The sequence below is a fragment of the Rattus rattus genome, chromosome 3, assembly GCF_011064425.1.
Source record: "Rattus rattus isolate New Zealand chromosome 3, Rrattus_CSIRO_v1, whole genome shotgun sequence".
Taxonomy (NCBI): Eukaryota; Metazoa; Chordata; class Mammalia; order Rodentia; family Muridae; genus Rattus; species Rattus rattus.
This window is the reverse complement of record NC_046156.1, coordinates 65,557,343-65,577,476: the sequence shown is the minus strand read 5'-3', so window position 1 is coordinate 65,577,476 and position 20,134 is coordinate 65,557,343. Positions and strand designations below refer to the sequence as shown.

The following is a 20,134-nucleotide window of genomic DNA, read 5'->3' as shown; positions in this document are numbered from 1 at the left end:
TCTTCTGGTTGAGAAGCAATGGAGTGGAGGGGCTGGGAGAGGAAGCCTGAGCTTGGATGGGCTTGGTCCGGAGATGCTGCCTCTCGGAGAGGTCAGGTTGTCATCTCTCCCACAGCACTGATTACAGGGCCCTCTCACTGAATGTCCTCCTAACTAGCCCCTCTGTGTCTCCAGCATAATTAGCCCCCTGGTTCCCAAACCCAAACAGTTGTCTAGCCTGTGATGAGTGACTGGGCTTGGAGTGGGGTAGGGAACGGAGAGGCCTAGCCCGCTTCAGTCTGGCTGTGCTGCCTCAGGTCAACAGTCTCTCTGAACTTCAAACCCAGCCACATGAGAGGAAGATGGATCGTCCTCTGCTGTAGGGGGCTGCCTGGGGCAGGGAGAACAGGGGAAGGGCCAGAGGAAGCTGCTTCTTTTGGCTACTGAAGCCCCCCCACATAGCACTGAAGCAGGAGATAGGGAAGAGAGGGTAGCAGGGCCAGGAAAATGCCAGGTGCAGGTGCAGTGTGCTATGCAATACTGGGGGTGACTTAGAAAAAAGGTCTTCTCTCCCAACATCTACGCAGAGTAGGGAGGTTCCTTTCAGAGATTCCTGGATTTAGGTACCTCCAGGCCTCAAAGTTGGGTTACCCAAAAAAAGTACCTCTTAGTAAACTGCTGTGAGGAAGACCAATGCCCGGATGCTCATCTAGACACTCTGAAGGGGAAGGGACTGGGTGCCCCACACAAGGCCATCACAAGCGCCAAGCAGGCCCCTTTCCTTATGATTAGGAGTTCCCAAGAAGAGTAGACAAGGGCTGTCCTTGGCAGCTGGTACTGTGGGCTCCTCTGTGCACGCCCTTCCTTCAAATCCATATTCTGGTTCTGTGGTCCATTTCATCCACACCCTTGCCCTGGGGTCCAGGATCCTGATTCTCCTACTCCACCCTCCTGGCAGTCCAAGCCTCCGCTCTCTCCTTCCTGTACACTAATGACAAGGTCCTCCTGTTTCATCTGCCAGCCGACAGGCAGAGACCAGCGTGTTGGCATCAGGCAGGCAAAGCCGGCTGCCCCTCTAATGGGACAAGACATCCTGTGCTTTCTCTCTCCAGGCCCTTCAGTACCACTGCTTGGGTGGACACCAAGGACAGAGCTAAGCCAACTAGCCCTGCCTTGTTCTGGATCCCCATCCTGCCTCCTCACAAGCCTGTGGTCCTCTACAGTTATCGCAGCTGGCCACAGATGCTAGTAACACTGTGACACAGGGGTCGGGGATGTAAGTTAGACAGAAGTGAGGACTTCCCTAAGAGGATATACAGCAGGAGGTATGGTATGTGTGGAAATGGCCCGCCCTGTGTCCAAGCAGCAAGAGAAGCAAGATCTGGACAGTGTCAGGGACTGTGGTTGTTAGTCTACTAGCCGTCCGTCCATACAGGGTAGGCTCTGGGAACACTGACAACTTACAACCCAGCTCTTTGTATAGGAGCTCCTGAGCAAAAGCCACCAACTGGAAATGGTCTCTGGAGACAGATGCATGCTGGGTAGGAGCACAGAGCAGGGCAGACTGCTCTGAGTGGCCAGTGTTGGGGGGTGGTGTTTCGTGTGTGTGTGTGTGTGTGTGTGTGTGTGTGTGTGTGTGTGTGTGTGTGTGTGAACCTAGAACAGATGAGATCTAGGGCAGGGGGAGACAGAAAGTGGGCAGGGTGATGGGAAGGGAGGAGAAAGCAGAGATGGCCTTGGAGAGATTGCAGGAAGCCCTGGCAGAGGGGCAAAGTCCTCTCCAAGAAGCCAGGCAGCATGGGTTCTTCCTAAGAGAAAGAGCTTCTGAAAGGTTTATGCACAGGTGTCTCTCCTGAGAAGGGTTGGCTGAGCAGGAACCAGCTGGAGCCTGCCAGTGGTGGAGGCCCAGGCCAAGGTGCAGGAGGGGACAGTAAGATTGAGGGGGAGGGGTAAACTCTCAGGAGCTGTGTGGGAGACCGGGCACAGGACAGCAGATGTCCCAGGGCTGCATGTAAGCAACTGGATGTGTGGTGCCCTCTTCCAAGACAGAGAATCAAGCAGAGAACTGTGACAGCAGAGAGTACGCATGTAACTCAGGAGACAGCAGGGATAAGAGCTGGAATCTCAGCAGAGTATAGAGTGAGGAGAGGCCCAAAGAGACCCTGGGAACCCCAAGAAGGCTGACCAAGTGGCCCAAGGGGGCAAAAAACAGGCCAAGGTCTCTCAGAAGGCTCCAGTATCCTGCTGCTTCAGGGAAGCAAGGACCAGTTGGTGCCTGGAAGTCCCCTGAGTACAGTGTGAAAGAGTGACAACAGTCCATGCTTCTGAGGGGGGAGGACCCCCAGGAGTGAGGGCAAGAAAGGAAATACTCCCCAACACACACACACACACACACACACACACACACACACACACACACACACACACACACACACACACAGGGTATGAGACAGTGGGAGGTTATTCTGGGGCCTCCTTTGGTAAATATAGTCTCTGAGCTAGCTGGAGACAGGCTGGGGGGGGTGCAGCGGAGGTGGCTTCCTCAGTTTGTTTGTGGCACTTCCTTATAAGGCTGAGCAGGCTGAGGCGCCTCCAAGGATGAGGTCAGGGTCAGAGGCCCCCTCCAGCCCAGCCTGATGCTGTCCCTGTAGCTGCCAGAGTCCTAAAGGAAATCAGTCTGGGCTTTGTACTGTAGCCAATGGTGCAAGTGTGGCCTCTTAAAGCACTCCCTCTACCTTCCTGCTGTGGGCACCCACTCTGGGTAGGACTCTCTTGGGCCCCTTGATTCCTCAGAGCCTAGATTTTCCACCTGTAAGGTACTGGGTGAAGGGAATTCTTCCTAGAGACTCCAAACAGTTTTCAGATGAATGACATCACCCTCGACCCCCAGCGCTCAGCCTCTGGGGGGTGGGGGTGGGGGGACCAACCCAGGATTCATTCATTGTCTGAAAGAAAATCCCCCTCTCCATTCTTGTGCTGCCCACAGCCTACACCCCAGCCTCGCCCTAGGACGCCAGCTGCTGTCACTTGACCTGTGCTGTTGCAGCTGCTGTCAGCCATGCCAACCTCTCTGGTGGGGGACGAAGGAATGTAGTTTCATTTCTTCTGGAATGTGCTGTCTGTACTACCCACAGAAGGGGAGCCCACCAAGCCCAAAAACCGAGGACTCTGGCATAGGGATAGGCCCTAAGTTCCTATTGTATGTCATCCCACCTGTCAGGGGAGGGCTAAATTCTAGGGTGGGCACAACAGCATGAAGGCTGGAAGTTAGCTGTGAGTCCTCCTGAGAGGAGGAGAAGAGCCTGAACTATCCTGGCTCAGGTCGGGAAGAAAGTTTGCCAGCAGCTGCCCCACACTAGACTACACTAGAGCATGAAGCTGCCATAGAACCATGGACATCGCTTGGTTCAGCGGCAGAGGAGTGAAACCTCCAGTAGTTTGCTCTGGCAGGCAATGGAAATGGTGTTTCTTCTTCTAGCTTCCCTGCTTTCCTCACCCGTCACCCCCTCACCCCACCTTCTAACTCACCATCTGCCAGCATGTCAGAAACAGTAGACCTGCCTCTAGTCTCAGCCCTCTCCAGCCCTGGTGCCCAGGGGCTCCTATGTCAATGCCCTCCCCCCACCCCCGTAATCTAACGACCATTCTGTATGCCCTGTCCCAAAAAGATGGGCCCCAGGTGTCTGAACCCCAGGTCTTGGCACCCCCTTCTTCCCTCTCAGAGTCTTCTTCAATCATGGACTCCCTCCCCAGCTCCAACCTCCCTCCCCACCCTTATGGCTCAGCTGTGGCTCCATAAATAAACTGAGGCAGGTGCCGGGAGGCCTCTGTCGAGGAACCCCCTCCCTGCAGCTGCGGGCTCAGCTGCTCACAATCTGTTGGCCCTAGGCCCCAGAAGGGTGCCTCCCCAGGAGACTTTGGCTAGCTCTGGAGTCCCCCTGGTTTCTCTGGGCCCCCACTAACGGAAGCCTCAGGGATTCCTTCAACTCTCTCTTTTCTCATCTCTCCCGGCCCCCCCCTCAGCCATCCACAATGGCTGTCTCTTCAGGATGACTCTGAGTTCTAGGCACCTTAGGGGGAACTTCAGCTGATTATGATGGGGGCGGGCACCGAGGCACGGAGTGACATATCTTGTCAATGATGTCTCCAGATGCCTCCTGGGGTCAGCAGAAGGTGGGCCAGGGAGGTTTGGGCTGCCTCATATTGAGTATTAAGTATGAGTAGTATTAACTATGAGTAGTATTTAATTCCAGCCTTAAGTGGTCAGACGCCTTCTCTCTGTTAACAACCCACTTAACCACCAAGGCATCTGGGTAGCCAGAGGCTCAGGGTCTACCCGCTTACCCTATTGCCTGAACCACTCACTGGTGATATCCCCACATGCTATCTGCCTCTCTTCCCCGGCTTTTCCTCATGCTCTGTCCCTGAGCTTTTCAGTTCTGCCCAGGAGGAAGCTAGCTATTTTACAGCAAGCCAAATAGAAGCCAGACATCAGGAAGGACCTCCATTTGGGGAAAGGAGAACCAGTTGCATCAGGCACTGAGAGAGGGGGCACCTGGGCAGGGACTCTGGGCCAGGATCTGACTACAGAGCCTGAAAAAGATCTCTGACGGGCGGTGCATTTTTAGAAGTCTTTGGGAACTGCTAAGTCACTGTGGACACTAGGACAATGGGACCCTTTCTCTCTCCATGCAGGAGTCAGGCCTACAGACAGGGCCTCCCGGCTGGGACAAAGGCCCCAAGTGAGGTCAGGGCAGTGCTGTGGGAGGCAAGGGTATGATGAAGAACTGGGAGGTGGAATGTGTCAGAGCATCCAGAGAGAGGCAGCAGGAACCTGGCAGAAGGCCAAATCACAGGCTCCCAAGCACCCCCTGGGCAATGCTCAAGCCCCTACCTATTGCCCTGGGTGGGTCTCTCTTTTCCTATAACTCCTAAATCCTGGGGACAAGACATCTTGTTGGGAACTCCACTCTACTCATATGTGGAGGAGGCTGAGGGCTGGGCCACATAGTCAGGGTCCTGACAGTGTGGCCGCTGGCAGCGGTGGCTGGAAGTGTGGCCCTACCCCATGACTCCAAAGAGGTATGCTGGTGCTCTGTGTGTGGCTTCTAGGCACTGGCTAGTTACCTTCCACTCAGGGCACTTCTGAGTCATTCCAGGACACCCCCTTCCCTCTTCCTCCTCTACCCCCCCTTCCCCAGGAAGCCCAACAAGCCAGGAGGAGGCTTCCTGTTTGCTGCCCTGCCAGAGAGACCCAGCAGGTGGTGGAGGATTCTGGTTCTAGTCTTCCATCTACTTCTGGAACTCTCTTTACCCACAGAGCAGATAAGATGGTGGACCTGTGCCAAGTGGGAGACTTGATGAAAACCTTGGAGAGAGGGCCGGGAAGCCCAGTGTGCCACAAATCCACTATGCTACATAGAAATCACCTACCTTGCTCCAGTGAGTTCTGAACCCAAAGGACAGACACTAGCTCTTCCCTAACCTGCTCCTTTTCAGGCTCCATCTTGGGTCTTCATCCAATTACAGTTAAAGCTAAATGACTGGGGGTTGGGGATTTAGCTCAGGGGTAGGGCGCTTGCCTAGCGAGCGCAAGGCCCTGGGTTCAGTCCCCAGCTCCGGAAAAAAAAAAAAAAAAAAAAAAAAGCTAAATGCCTGGACAAACCCCAGAATGGGCAACTACAGAACTACAGGCTGATACAGGGTAAAGCAGGGTCCACTCTGGCTCTGGCTTCCTCTTCCCTGTAGATCTTTAAGAATCAGTTTGTACTTTCTGGCCATTCTGGGTTGGCTGAATGGTCAGGCAGATGAGCTTAGGGGCTGGAGGACAGAAGGCGATGGTGAGGGTGGTGAGGTCTGAGAAAGAAGGGCCAGGAGAGTCTCAGGTCCTCAGCACTACCTTCCCAAGCCTCTGGGACTCAGTGTTCTGAGTCTGCATCCTTTGCCGTTTGTTTTTAGTCCTTATCAGCTGGCTTTTAGAAAAGGACCAAGAATAGCCAGTTGGGTTAATGGCATAAGGCGTGCGTCTCCGTGGCCCTCAATGCTGAGTGAGCCAGGTATGAGGATCTGCAGCCATGACTTGCGCTCCATCAGGATGGGACTCTGGCCAATGTAAGGTTGCACTGAGGAGTTCATGGAGCTCTGGTTGGTTCAGGCACTGGTCATCCACTTCCTAGCTTGCAGTGACCTCATCACTTCAGCCTCCAGCTGACTCAGCCGGGACCAGCCCAGTCTGGCCAGCCGGAAGTCCTGCATTCCCCCTCCCCGCGACCCCCCACCCCCACGCACAACTTTCTGCCCCGCACGCCTACCGGTTCTGCCCCGCAAGTCAGAGAAACCGCGCCCCCTGGTGGCCTCGTGGCCCTTCTCTGATCCGGATCCACCTCGCCCTCTAGAGCCACATAACTGTATCCGCGGCGCCCTCTACTGGTCATAGCTTGAGCCCCTTGGTGAGGCCGAGGATTCCTTAGCTTGGTTCTGTTTTGTTTTTGTTTTTTTCAATATCCCCCACCCGCACTGCTTCTCTGTCGCTGTCTCAGTTCCCTTCGGCACTGCAGGAACGGAGGCACTCTCGGAAGCTCAAAATGATGCCACTATCACTCCTTACCCCCCGCACCCACAGGACCCGACTCTTCATTTGGTTAGTGACCTGATGCAGGCAGTGATGAATCCTCAATCGGCTGGGCAACCCTTTTGCGCTAGGCATGCTCTATTCTTCAAGTTCTTGGTGACTTCTCTGACCTTTTACAAGGTAATAATCGCAGCGGCACTTACCTTTGGAGGGTCTGCCCAACACTGTTTGAATGTCCACATGTACACAGAAGCATCAAACTTTGGGTTCAAACAACTTTATTTCCACCTGGTTTTGCTGGCACTCCATCCTAAAAACCCTTTGAAAATTAAGAACGAGTAGCACAGTGTCCCCTAAAGAAATCGAGGAACAAGGAGGCAGCTGACAGCAGAAGGCAGTTGAGGCACTTAGGGACTTACCGGGTAAAACCTGAGGCTCTTGTATGAGGGGGCGGGGTCTAGGTTGGGCGGAGTCACCCAAGTGTTTCCCAGAAACCCCTTCGGGCGCTTGTCCTCTGAATTCCAGTCCCACCCCTCTCTTGTCACCCCCTATCATAGGGAAGAGCACAGGCAGTTGAAGTGAGAGGGCCCTGGTGGGGGCAGTAGTCTTCCAGGCTGCTCCCTAGAGACTGGAGGGAGGTGTCAACAGTGCTTTCCTCTGCCTCGGGAGCTGTCCCCGTGGTCCTTCTGGGGCGGTCATTGAGCGGAGAGCACGGGCCTATGGAAGACAAACATATTCATCCTCTGCAAGACACTCCTCCTCAGTTTCCTCTGAAACCTGGGTCCTTGCTACTTAACGCCTAATCTTTTCAAAATACTTGCCCTGCCTTTAGGAGCTCAAGTGCGGTTGCATGTTCTTAGCCATCTGTACTCAAGAGGTCGCCAGAGCTCCAGCCCATTTCCTTCTATTAGCCTCAAAGAGAGGCTCCAAGCTCAGTGAATGACTGGCGTAATGGGTCTTGAGCCCAGGGCTTCCAAGTAGCTGGTGGCCCCTACCTGTTTCCTCTTGTCACTTACAGGCCTTCGGGGCACGCAAGAGATCTGAGGGGCCTCCCAAAGCCCATTCTCCTGGCAGCGGATCAACGGCAGGTTGCGCTGGGCCAGCCCGTCTCGGCACCGATATCGAAGCACAGTGTCCACCGCGTAGCGCAGCCGAGGGCGACCAAATATTTGAGCCAGGGGCAGCTGTGGTGGAGGTCCACAGGACACTGCAAGGAGTACACATTTATAAGCTGGGAGCCTGGATTTGTGGGTGATAGTTCCCAGAAACTTGATGGGGAGGAAAGGAGTAGCCACAGTCGACAAAAGGGGGGGGGCAGTGTAAGGTGTCAACCCCTCCCACGGTCTGGGATACACCCTGACAGGCTCTTCTGGGTAGCTTTGCTCTCCTCTTACACGTGGCAGTCCCAGCCACCCTTTCCCTTGGCAGCCCTCACCAAGCCCCATCTTGCAGGTGTAGGATAGGTGGTAGTTGCAGGGTACATCACTCCACTGTCCCTGGTCATGCCACACCATGACCACACAGTTCTCCCCAGACAGGAAGTAGCTGTCAGGCTGCCCAGGGTTCCAGTTTTCATAGAGCTGGGAAGGGGGAGTGGAGGAGGTGGTGAGAAGCTTAAACCCCAGAAGTACCAGGAAAAATGCCCTCAGAGGACTGGAGGGGAGGACTTGGGGGTATCCCATGATATGCAAGGGCCAGGGTCTGGTGACTGGGACAGGCAGGGAGGGGAAATAAGAGGACAGGGGCTCTCCAGGAAGGAGACAAGAGCCAGAGAAGAGAGGCACACAGAAAAAAAGTGTCCAGGGGGAAGAAGGGAACAAAGTGACCAGGAAGGAAGGAAGAGAGAGTGACTGTTATTGAGGTCAGAAAGGCTTCCAAGAAGTGATCTAGCCGGGGCTGGGGATTTAGCTCAGTGGTAGAGCGCTTACCTAGGAAGCGCAAGGCCCTGGGTTCGGTCCCCAGCTCCGAAAAAAAGAACCAAAAAAAAAAAAAAAAAAAGAAGTGATCTAGCCTACAGTGCAGTGACAGTCCTCACCAGAGGGGCACCATCTGACCACAGGAAGTCACCCTCGATGGTCCTGTCATTGAGCCCAATCCACTGGTACTCCCTGTATCGATCTGCAAAGAAAAGCCAGAGGTGCAGTGAGCAGGAAGCCCTGTATTTCTGAGCCAGTGATGACCTTTTGGGGAGTCCATCCCAAAACCTACTCCCCAAATCTTGCTGGCTTGTGGCTGCTGGCTCAGAACCAGGCTCCTCTGCTAGGAAAGCAGCCAGGGATGGATCGCATTCACCCACCTTTTCTCTCTTTTTCTCCCAGCAGGGAAGACAATCGGATTCACTATCATAAAGGCTCTCCCTAGATTCTTTTCTTTTGAAAGCTTTTATGCGTATGGGAATTTCACATACATACATGTCTGCGTGCTCAGAGGCCAGAAGGCATCAGAGGGCAACTCCGGAATGGGAGTTATAGATGGTTGTGAGCTGTCATGTGGGTGCTGTGAATAGAACCCGGGGCCCTTCAAAACAGCAGCCAGTGCTCTTAACTGCAGAGGTATCTCTCTAGCTTGTCTCCCTATTTTTTTTTTTTTTTAAGTAACCTTCACACGCATGGGTGCAAGGGCACGCCGGTGGAGAATAGCATTTTGGAAGGGAAAGAAGAGGAGCAAAACCACAGAGTTAGTGATACAGCTGCATCTTCGAAAGCAGGGATCCCAGCGGTCTAGGCAGCCCCGTAAATGTAGCCCAATCACCCCACAGCAGGTCTACAGGTGAGTGAGAGGTAAAAGAAGTAAGGGAAGGGAAAAGGGGCGGGAGAAAGGAAGGAGTGAAGAGGCATGGGTGAGGAAGGCGTGGGTGAGGAGTGGGTTTGGTCTGGAGCATGCGCAGGAAGCCAGGCTCCACCCACCGTTGACAAAGTCCTGCTCCTCAGGGGTGCAGATGCTGGTCAGATGAGCCCCTAGCGCTCGGCACTGGCTTTCTGCCTCCTCCCAACTCCTTCGTGTGGAAAAGTGCTTGTAGCAAGCACCCTGGAAGGCCTCCCAGCCCGGGCTGCAGAAGTGGAGGCCTGGAGCAGAGGGGAGGAAGTGGCTTAGGCTGCCAGGTCTTAGATTCTTTAGCTGGCAGGCTAGCAGCAGGAGGGGAGGACTCAGAACCACTCAAGTGCAGCCAGGAGCCCTGAGCCTGGAGGGCTCTTGACCAGTGGCTAGGTCAGCTGACTCTCCAACCCTGACCTGGGCAGTCCTCTATGCTGGAGAAGACGCTACCCTCCTTCCTATTCCGTAGACAGGACGGTGACAGTAAGGTTCAGACCAGCTATGTAACTTGCCTGAAGTGGCAATTCATGGCAAGGCCCAAACCAGTGACCTCCCCCCACCTCAGGAACTAGTATATTGGGGTAGGATCCAGGCTTATGACCTGCCCCCGCGCCCTTCAACAAACTCACCAACATCGCACAGGTCCCCCCCATAGCCTGGCAAACAGAGGCAGCGGAAACCCTCCTTCTCCTCCAAGCATGTCCCACCATTGTGGCAGGGGCTGGGGATACAGTCACCTAACAGAGGAGAAAAGTGAGGTGGTGGAGCATGAGGGCGAGCTGTGCAGACTCAGCTCTCCAGGGGAGGGTCCCGGGTCCCCCAGCCCAGGCATCTTCCAGACCAGGGAGGTGACAGTTCTGCTGTTACTCCAGCCCACCCTCCACCCCAAAGCCCCAGTTCTGAGTGCCTTTCCTCACTCTCACCTCCCAGGTCCTGACTGGTTCAAGTTCCCACCAGTGTGAGCCCTGAGCAGCTGACTGGAAGAGGCCAAGAAAGGGGAGAAGTACAGGGCTGTCGATTTGGAGACCTGGATTCCTGCCAGTCTCCGGCTGGGTCACCCGCCTCCCTTCTCCAACCTTCTCTCTGGGCCCTGCCTAGGTGCTGGAGAAGCCGTCAGCATCTACTCCATTCTGGTCCAGATGACCAGAGAAAGTGGCTCCTTTAACCAACAGAGCAGACCAGGGGCCCTCAGAACTACTCCCAGCAGCAGCTGAGAACAAGGCCCTCATGCTGGTGGTAGCAGCAGGGGGGGAGGAAGGAGGAGCTGGGCTGATTTAATTTGCTAGGATGACCCAGCTATATTTGGTAAATTGACCAAGCAGCCTTTGGAGCATCCCTCTGCTAGCATCTAACATTTCGAGCATCTCTCTGCTAGCAGTTTTCCAAGTAAGGTGAAGTTTGGTCTCAGGTGATGAGGGTGAAAGTCTTGAGCTCCTTGGAGTCCTCACACTTTCTGCTTCTCCAGTCTCCTTTCCTTCCTGGGCAGCCCCCTAACCCTGGGAGACAGGCTCTTAAGTTCAGTCCTTGCTCTTTAGGTCCTAAGTCCCAACCTGGCTGTGGGCTACAGCGACCACCTTGGCTGGGCAGTGCGGTGTGAAGACCACCCCCCCCCTTTGGTTCGCCTCCTCTTTTTCTACCCCACAGAGCCAGAAAGTATTTCTTTCCCACCTCCTGACAGTAGGTCAAGGGACCTCTGGCTCCCTCTACAGGTGAGCTGACACTGCAGTGACTTCTAAGGGGCTCCCCCTTCCCACCTACACCCACTCCAAAGCCAGTGGGCAGAAAGGTAGTAACAGCAGGAATGGGTGGGCTTTTTGTGACATGGGGTTGGTATTCTACTTGAGCCATGGAGGAGAGATGTACCTGGGAGGGCCTCAGCCTTCCCTGAGAGCTTCCGATGGGAACCTTAGGCTTCTGGGACAGACGGTTCCTTCTGGAAACTAATTCCTTTTTTTGACCCCACCCTACCCAGCTCCGAATGGGCCAGGTCCTTTGAGTTGAAGAGCATTAACCTGTTTCTCCTGGGGTGGGGTCATTAGTGCAGGGTTAGTGCAGGAGGGGAGCACTGGGCACGGGGTAATAGCACTGTCTCTTGTTGGGGACACTGAGGAAGACGATATGCTGAAGTCTTGGGAAGCCAGAGAACCAGCTCCATGCAGGAACTACCTGGGTAAGCTACACATCACACCCTGGCAGTGTGGGTTTCTTCTGTAGGTGACAGAGGACTCCCTTGGGTGATATGTGCAGTCAAGTCTGGGATCCCAGCAGTATGAAGGGATGTGTAGATGGCCCAAGGACAGACAGAGGGAACAGTAAGAAGCTGCTGTCCTGAGACAGCAAGTATGTTGGCCGAAGAGTGGCAAAGAGACGCATGGGGAGACACAGAGGATGGAGAGGGGACAGGGAGAGAGATCCCTGATTCAGACACAGCAATGAGCAGAAAAGACAGCTGGAGATGGACGGGGTGTCAACAGCTGGGTACAAAGCAGTTTAATACAGATTTATTTCCAAGGCTTGTTTTCCATGAAACAGTCAAAAAATACTTCACAGAAGTAGTGGCTTAAGGCTCTTTGGGGGTGACTATTCTGGTCCCCAGAGGTGAGGGGCAGGGATGGTCTCTCAGGCGTCCCTGGAATCCGTGGGAGGTGATTAAAGGGATGGAACAAAAGGCACAAGGGAGGGGACAGCAGATGACAGGCCTGCCTTCAAGGGTCGAGAAGGCTGGTGAGGGCACCAGGAAGAGACTTGAGGACATCCTGTGTGGCTAGTGACATGTGAGCTACAGCAGAGGGCCCAAGGGTCAGTGGTGGGGGTCAGTGGTGGGGCCGGGGAGCAGAGGATCAGAGAACTGGGGTGCAAGGGACAGAATGGAAGAAAGATCCACAGGGAGAGACAGGAGAGGGAATGAGGGCAAAGGCCCAGAGGGTCCGGGGAGAAGGTGGATTAAAGGCTGACCAACCAGCGTGGTCAGGTGGCCCAGAGCTGGAGGAGGAGGAAAAGGAGAAAGGCGGGCATCGAGCCTTCGGCAGAATTACCTGATGAGGGGGCCACAGCCACTCCACCGCGGCTGGCACTGTCGGTGGGCAGCACTGGCTGGGCCTGCACTGATGTGCCTGTCAGAACAGTTCTTCCAGACTTCTCTTCTGAGGGGGTCTCCAGCTCCCTGGTACCCACAGGGGCCCATGTCGCCGGAAGGAGGGAAGGGCCATCCTCCAAGCTGGAGCTCCCTGCCTCCTCGCTTTCTCGAGGAACCCCAGAGAGCTCAGGGCTCCCAGTTTCCCCCCCTACTTCTCTTGCCCCATCTGGAGTGGATGTGAGGCTTCCCTCCCTTGGGGGTTGCAAAGTCTCTGCAGGCGGTCCATGGACCCTTGGAGGCCTGGGAGAAGGTGATGCACCCAACTGTAGAACTGCCTGGGCTGGTGGGGACACCTGGGAGAGTGAGTGCTCTGTTTCCAAGCCAGTAGGGAGAGGGCTGCTGAGCTCCGTGGGCCACACCCACAGGTTCTCCTGCTCCTTCTCTGCCTTCGGAGTCTCTGTGTCTTTGAATCTTTCTTCTTCCTCCAGGGCTTCGCCTTCCTCTTCTGAGGACCCGGTAGGTGGTGCAACGGATTGGGTTTCTGATTCTGACCATAGCAAGACAGTTCAGCACCAGGGACAGCGTCCCAGATCAAGCAAGGGAAGGTGGGGAAGGGTGGGGCCTGAGGGGAGGGGAAGAAGTGGTGCTTTTGGCGCGTTGCCTGTCGGGAAGAATTCTGACCTGCGGGACTCTGCCTTTTACTCAGGCAGAAGAGGCTGTTGCATCTCCCTCTCCTAGACTGCCAACATTTTCCAATCTGTCTGGGGTAGGTAAGGAATATAATTCCTTTCCAGAGAGCACCCTCTAAACCAAGTTTCTCTAGCTGCAGAGAATGGGGGACGGAATTTACTTGAATACTAAATTTTGGAGAGTGATAGGAGAGATACCTAAGGCAGAATTATGCCAGTCATGATCCCAGTATCCACTAGGGCTTACCCTCCTACCCCCAACTTCTCTCATAGTGAGAACCCAAGGTAAAAAGGCTTACAGTTACCTAGAGGAGTCCTGGGGGCCTCTGCTGGGTCTTCTGGGGTAGAGCTTCCTCCTCCCCCATCTTCTGTGATGGGGATGGAGTAGATCGCCCCACGAGACTCACTCTCCACAGCTTCCTGAGGCAACTGCAGTTCCTCCAGCTTCTCTGTCACTGTGACAATGGCCTCTAGTCCATCAGAGGCTGGGCTGGAGGTCTCAGAGAAGGCAGAGGGATGGGCAGAGTCTATGGCAAGAGGAAAAGGCCAGTGGCAAGCTAAATATGCACCTGAATCCTCCCAGGGTATGCCCTGCGTCTGAGGCTCTAGGCTAGAGCTCCACAGGTTCTGGAAAATGCTTCATCCTTCCATAGCTCTAGATCACAGGGAGTTCGAGGGCCCCCTGGAACTTTACCAGTCATCTCTCAAGTACTAATGGAGTGTCTGTTAGTTTTAGGCCAAGCATTCTCTGGGTATGGTATAGAGAATGCTAGGGAAAACCCATCCTGAAGAAAATAGACATAGGCAAGAAACACAATACACAGTAGAAAGAACACTTGGGAAGTAGTAAGACAAAGTGGAGGCTCGCTTTCCTTCAGAGGGGTTCGGAAAGGCTGAGTGAGCTGCTCTGTGTGAATACGGAGGGGGTGGATGGAGCAGGCTCTGTACCGGGCAGGCTAGGTTTGCATGGAGAAGGGTACAGACTCCACACCCAGGAACTGTACTCAATGGTCACTGTCTGAGGAGCTTGGAGCTCAGCAACAGGAAAGGGAAGGGACCATCTTTTGGGTGCGGTGCTCCGTGGCTCAAGGTAAATTACCTCATCCTCTGGGGAGGGAACACAGAGCAGAGAGCCAATGACTCCAAAGTAGAACTGGGCTAAGAGATGCCCAGAGGGCTATCTCTAGTCAGGACAGACAGGACTTGCTCCAGGTCACCACAGACCAGCAAGCCTACATCTGTCCTCCATCTTCCCTCTGCCCCTCCACACTAGTGCCTCTTACTGCTTCTATCAGGACAAAGTGCTTGGCTCAGAATCTGCACTCAGCTGACTTCCCAGTACTACCCTCTGTCCCCTCCTCAATCCTCAGTGTTGAAAGTCCTGACACCGGTAAGCTGTAGGATCTGGAACATTCTAAGGGGTGTTCCACTCCCACATGCATTTTGCTCACTGAAGAACAGAACAGTTCGTTCATGGAAGTGAAAGAACGTCAGCCACCTCTGTTGTCCAATATGCTGGCAGACACAAGGATTGAGGCAGCTTTAAAACCAGCAGAAGCTCGTACAGACTACTGAGGGAGCAGCAGGTGAAGTTATGCAGAGACTGTAGAGGAGGCATGCAGACCCTAGATGACAAACTGTCACCACACCCCTGTGGTCAAATGACCAAGAAGATTGGTGACAGCAAGGCTAGAATTCTCGGCCTGGCACTGTGCCTGGCGCTCACCTCGGAAGCAGTAGACATTGAAGCGGTTCTGCTTGCTCGGGAAGCCAGTCTGGTTGGGAAAGAGGAAGAGGGTCTTGACTCCTGGCAGGCCTCCCCCACAGCGTTGGCTGGGTGTGATGATGGGGTACCGCACACTGCCATCAGCCAGCCAGCCAGGGCTACATCTGTCCAAGCCGCCATTCCATGCTGCGTATAGCTGGCCCGTGCTAGCTATCTGAGCACCGCGTTCCAGACAGTAGTCCCGAGCCTCCTCCCATGTCAGCTTGCTGGGAGGGGCGCCTAGGAACAGTTCTCCTAAGTGAAAAGAGGAGCTGGGTCATCAGGCAGTTGGCAGTCCTTCCACCCTAGACTCTCACAGGTCCCTAGGCAAGCTCACTCCTAGCATGGGGTCACCTTGCCCATCTGATAGTACCAAAGTCTGCCTGAAACCCAGGATGAAAATTAGTGCTTAAAGGAGCCTGGCCCCAATTCCTTACTCTGTAGGACTGCTGAAACTCACTGCCCCAGCCCTAGTCCCAGCCCCAACCCCACCCCCCCCCCCACCCCCCAGCCTCACTCCAGCTCCAGCCCCACCCCCAGCCCTAGTCCCAGCCCCACCCCCACCCCTACCCACATTGGCTGCTATTAGCTAGGTTTGCTCAAAGGCATGCCTCTGGGACAGTGTTTGGAGGAGTACATCAAGTGCCTGCCTAATCTGCCTGTCCCCTTAGACACATGAGGTCTAGTGGAGGCCCCAAGGGCTCCCAATCACCATTTAGGTCTTCGGCATAACAGTAGACATCGTAGAGATCATCAGGACCCACCACTCCGTAATTCCGCACTCCAGGGTAGCCATCCATGTCTCCATAACAGGCTTCTCGTGGGTTCTGGATGGGGTACCTAACAGAAGAAGAGGCTAATGACTGGTATCTTCCTCCAGAAGGCTGTCCCATATCAACCCTACTGCTGTGTGACAAGTGGGGAAGGGGCATTTGTCAGGATGCAGGAAAGTAAGCCCCAGACAGGGCCATAGGCCAATTTTCTTTCCAGAGGCAGGAAGTCCCGAGGAACCTCAGTGGAGGGTGGAGGCAGCAAGCACCCTGATGTGACCAGGAGTTCCTGGTCCACCCCCCAGCCCACCTCACGGTTTGGTCGGACAGCCAGCCAGCATCACACTGTTCATAGCCGCCGAGGTAGGCAGCATACAGCTGCTCAGGGGTGGCAATTCGGGCTCCGATGCGAGCACAGGCTTCCTGGGCTCCAGCGAAGGAGAAAGCATAGCGGGCAGAGCCCTCTCGGTAGAGGAAGACGACCCCTGAGGAGCAGAGAGAACTCCTGAACTTGGTGGTCAGCTGCACACTGACCTCTCCTCCCCTCTCTGTCACTTCCTGTTCACAAAAGGCAAAACCGTGTTCACTCTACAGCTTGTGGAGCTATCTCCTCACAACTCCCATCCCCGACCCCTGTTCAGCCTGTGCCTCCCACTGCAGGGTTTGCTAAGAAGCCTCACACTCAGCTCCGTGGGGGACGAGTGGGGGGGTTTCTGGAGTCCTTTCCTCCCTCTCTTTAGGGATCTCTACTTTGTCCTCTCACCTTTGACCTTGACTTCCACAGCATCACTGCTGTCGTCGATACCGTGCTGGACCTCGCAGCGATAGACCCCGGAATCATTGGGCCGCAGTTCGCTCAATACTAAAGACACATCTGTGAGCGATGCGGGGTACGCAGGCAGCGCCACGCGGAACCGATAGGCTTCGTTTACCTTGACGCGTAGCCCGCGCGCCACCAGCACCTCCACCTCCCGGTCCCCGGACAGGAAGGTCCATTTGACTCGGGGAAAGCCCGGCGCGGCCCGGCGGCTGGGCGGCGGCCTCAGGTGGTGGACGTGGCATGGGATGGCCAGGGCACCGCCCAGCACACCCCGCAGCTGCGCCGCACCGATGCGCACCCGAAAGGCTCGATCCTCTGTAGACAGGGGTCAATGCTGGCTGCAGCCCGACGCAGGACGCAGTGCGCCTGTGCGCGTGGCTTCAAGCCCCGCCCCCCAGGACCAACACGCCTGGGGTGCAACGCCGGGCTCAGGGTGCTGAGCCCTGCCCAGGGTCCTGAATTTGATCCTTCACCCTTAAGATCCTATCTTGTGTCCCTTTGCAACCCTGCTAGGGTCCCCAATTCATCCCTATTTTGCAATCGGTTCCATCCCTTGCTCACAGGGCTTCCCTATCTGTCTCCGTCCGTGTGCCTAGGCTGGAAGCAGGTGACTGGGGCTGCCCTCTGCCCTGGGAGAGATGTAGCAGAAGCAATGGCCCTCCGGAGGGTTACTCACCTGAGCTGTCTTCTTTCAGGTCATCAGCGAGGGCTGCAGGGGCTTGGGTCAGGACCAGAGCTGCCAGCAGGGACAGAAGCAATGGGATCATGCTGCAAACTTGGAAGAACTTGAAGAGGAAAGATGAAAGTTGTTAGACTGTGGGGTGGACTTCCATCCAGCACATACCAGATTCACCCCTAACTCTCTATCTATTCCTATCTCAGCGGACAGCACCAAGAGGTGTCCCCAATCAACTCACTGTGTGACCTTACCATCTCTGAGTCTGTGTCTTCTTAATTGGAGAAAAAAAAAGCACCATTATTATCACCTTATGAATTTTGATGGGGCCGTATGCTTGAGTCATGTCTGTCTACCTATCTAGCTGTCATCTACATATAGTTACCATTATCTATTAGCTACTTACCTAACTATCTATAATCTACAACAAAAACTGCCCCGGGCATATGCCAGCACCAGACACACAACAGATGTCAGCGAATATGTGTAACACGGGGACGGGTGGTACTGTGTAATCTGCTCTCTGTACACTTGTATTCAAAATCTATACATCCAAACCAGCCACCCGTCAAACATGCAGAAAAAAGAGTTTGTACTGAACACATACAGAGGCTTTTGTCACTGTTCCCTAAACAGCATGCATACTCTTAGGAATTACAAATCACCTAGAGACCGGTTCCTGTGTATGAAAGACATGCGTAGGTGAGATGCAAAGACATCATTTTCTATGAGGGACTTGAGCAGGTCCAGGCAGCTACTGGGGGTTGGAGACCCAAACCCACAGATGCATGGTGTGGGGAGCACAACTGTGGTCCCACTTCACCCCCTCGGCCCCACGCTCAGGTGCCAACTAGGGGTTTCTTTCCCCCACAGTAAAGCTCCAGTCTTCCTTGCCTGACACGTCCTCTTCCAGGAGGGCCTCCTAGACTGAATCCCGCTGAAACTGCAGCTTCTCCTTCTGCTTCCTCTCCACCAGGACTGACTTGTAAGGAAGCTTCCCTTGGCGCTCAACATCCTCTGCCCCTTCCCTCCCTCCCGCTTTGCTCCCAGCCATTCCCCTCTGCCTGGCACAGGCTTTCCCACCGGATCCCCTGGCTCAGAAGCCAGCCGGGACAAAGACCCTGTCCCTGCCAGTCTGGCCTCCATCCAGTTGCTCCTTCCCCCACCCATCTTTTGTGAAAGCCTACAACTTGGAGTGTACTGGAGAAGGGTACAGGGAGAGGCCACCCCCCAACCCCCCTGGCCATCAGCTCTGGAAACAGTTTCTCTTTCTGAGGAGCCCATTGCTCTTACATAGGGAAAGTGAGGTGGATGCCCAGAGAGGGTTAGGGCGACCTCTGAGCCAAATCAGGATGCCCTCAGGAAGGAAATGAACACACTCTTTAAGAGCCAGGCCAGACTTGGACGTATATGGGGGTCCAGGTCTACAGTGCTGAGGATGCATCCAGGGTCAGTTACGATGTCAGGCAAGATTTCCTACCGATTACACTTATTCTCACTGGCTACGTCTCCCACTCCATCTGCCTTCATATTCTCTTCTTGCCTAAGCCTAAGCGGTCCTCCCAGATCCTCCCAGGACAGACTTCCCTGCTAAGCCCTGCTCTGGCCTGTGCTGTGCTGCAGGTCGTGTGAGCAATAACTCGGGTTATCGCTGCGAAGTATGAAGGGAGCAGTCAGGTGCTGGGGCTTTCTGAGGAGGGGAGGCTGGGAGCAGGAGCTACTCACACGACGCCCGGCCCTGTAGTCACCTCTTTTACCGGTGTTGAGGCAGCACAAGACGAGGATGGAAGCTTGAGATCAGAGGACCCGACTGCCCTGAGACATGAATTTCCAACACGAGTGGGCCAAGAGTGGCTCCTGTTCAGAGATCGGCCGCTCTGACACTTCCGGGAGGAAGGCCACCCACCACAAGGACCCGAGCTCGGCAGCCCCCTGTCTCCAGCCTGGGCATCTTCAACCTCTCCTCAGCCCAGATGACCCCTGGCTTCTAAAGGCTGCGCGGCGGCACCTTGTGGCTCAGGGTGCCCATGCCGAGAGGCGCCGCTGCCAACCGCGCCCCCGAGTGCCTATGGGACCCCAGAAATCTACACTGGGTGACTGTCCCCGTCGCCCACAGCATCCTGGCTTGCGGTCGGCCCTCGCCCACGCCCGGATCCTCAGGCTCAGAGAGGTCAAGAAACTTACCCAAGGTCACACAGCAAGTAAGCGACAGACAGGGCCAGGCCTCCGCACTCACCTTGTGAGGTCCCCTCCACACACCGCGCGTCCCGCAGCCGCAGCCGAGACTGCGGCGCAATGCGCGGGCGCGAGCAGGGCCGGGCGCGCGGGACGCAGACGGGGGCGCCAGCTCGCCGGGAGCCGCACAAAACCCCCTTTCTTCCCACGCGCCCCGCCTTCCCCGCCGTCCCCGGCCTTTGCCGCCCCCGTGGGGGGCTCTGCGCGGTCACGGGACCCGCTCCCTTCTCTGCGCGGGTTCCGGGCGACAGTGGCCAGAGCGAGGACAAGCGAAGTAGGACAAGGTTCCTTCCGCGGATGGGAGCCCAGGACTTGCAGAGGGGAGGGCAGAATGGGCGGGGAGGGAGCGATGGAAGGCGCTGTGGCGACGCAGGATGGAGAGTTAGAGCACCGGAGGGACTTCTCATTGGTTAAAGGGAGGAGGATCGGCTCAAACTTAGCCGCACAGAGGATGGAGGGACGGTAGGAGCTTTGCTCCGGGAAAGAGGGCACTGCTGGGTGAAACAGGGAAGCCCTTTTCTTAGGCCAGAGAAGATGCACGTGACCACAGCCACCCCTCTGGAGGAAGCTTTGATCGGACTGTGCTCCCCTGGTGCTCCCTCTCCCTCCACAGCGGAGAAGCTGACTTTGCCCTCATTGACCAGGTGGAGGTTGAACCTCAGAGCCACGGGTTAGGCAACACAAGTCAAGAGAGTCTAGGCGCGCGGAGCCAGTGGCACAGTGAGCGATGGAGCAGGCA

The 20,134-nt window shown here is 55.4% G+C and overlaps 1 protein-coding gene across 8 annotated transcripts; it reads right to left on the bottom strand.

Annotated features, from left to right (window-relative positions):
• Positions 1-6,811: 6,811 nt before the first annotated feature.
• Positions 6,812-19,628, bottom strand: Bcan (brevican). 8 transcript variants are annotated; one of them, XM_032898119.1, is made up of 14 exons: positions 19,397-19,628; positions 17,161-17,269; positions 16,428-16,799; positions 15,975-16,149; positions 15,607-15,734; positions 14,856-15,149; positions 13,435-13,656; positions 12,400-12,987; positions 9,994-10,101; positions 9,457-9,615; positions 8,586-8,668; positions 7,986-8,130; positions 7,567-7,757; positions 6,812-7,267 (listed from the first exon to the last, which is right to left on the bottom strand). In XM_032898119.1, exons 2-14 carry the CDS (start codon positions 17,249-17,251, stop codon positions 7,172-7,174), a joined length of 2,652 nt encoding a protein of 883 aa, XP_032754010.1. In that variant the 5' UTR covers positions 17,252-17,269; positions 19,397-19,628; the 3' UTR covers positions 6,812-7,171. The 8 variants fall into 8 exon arrangements, 6 of the variants coding, with proteins under 6 accessions (XP_032754010.1, XP_032754005.1, XP_032754007.1 ...); XM_032898114.1 differs by having other exon boundaries at positions 7,546-7,757; positions 19,397-19,515; XM_032898116.1 differs by having other exon boundaries at positions 7,546-7,757; positions 19,345-19,449.
• Positions 19,629-20,134: the final 506 nt, after the last annotated feature.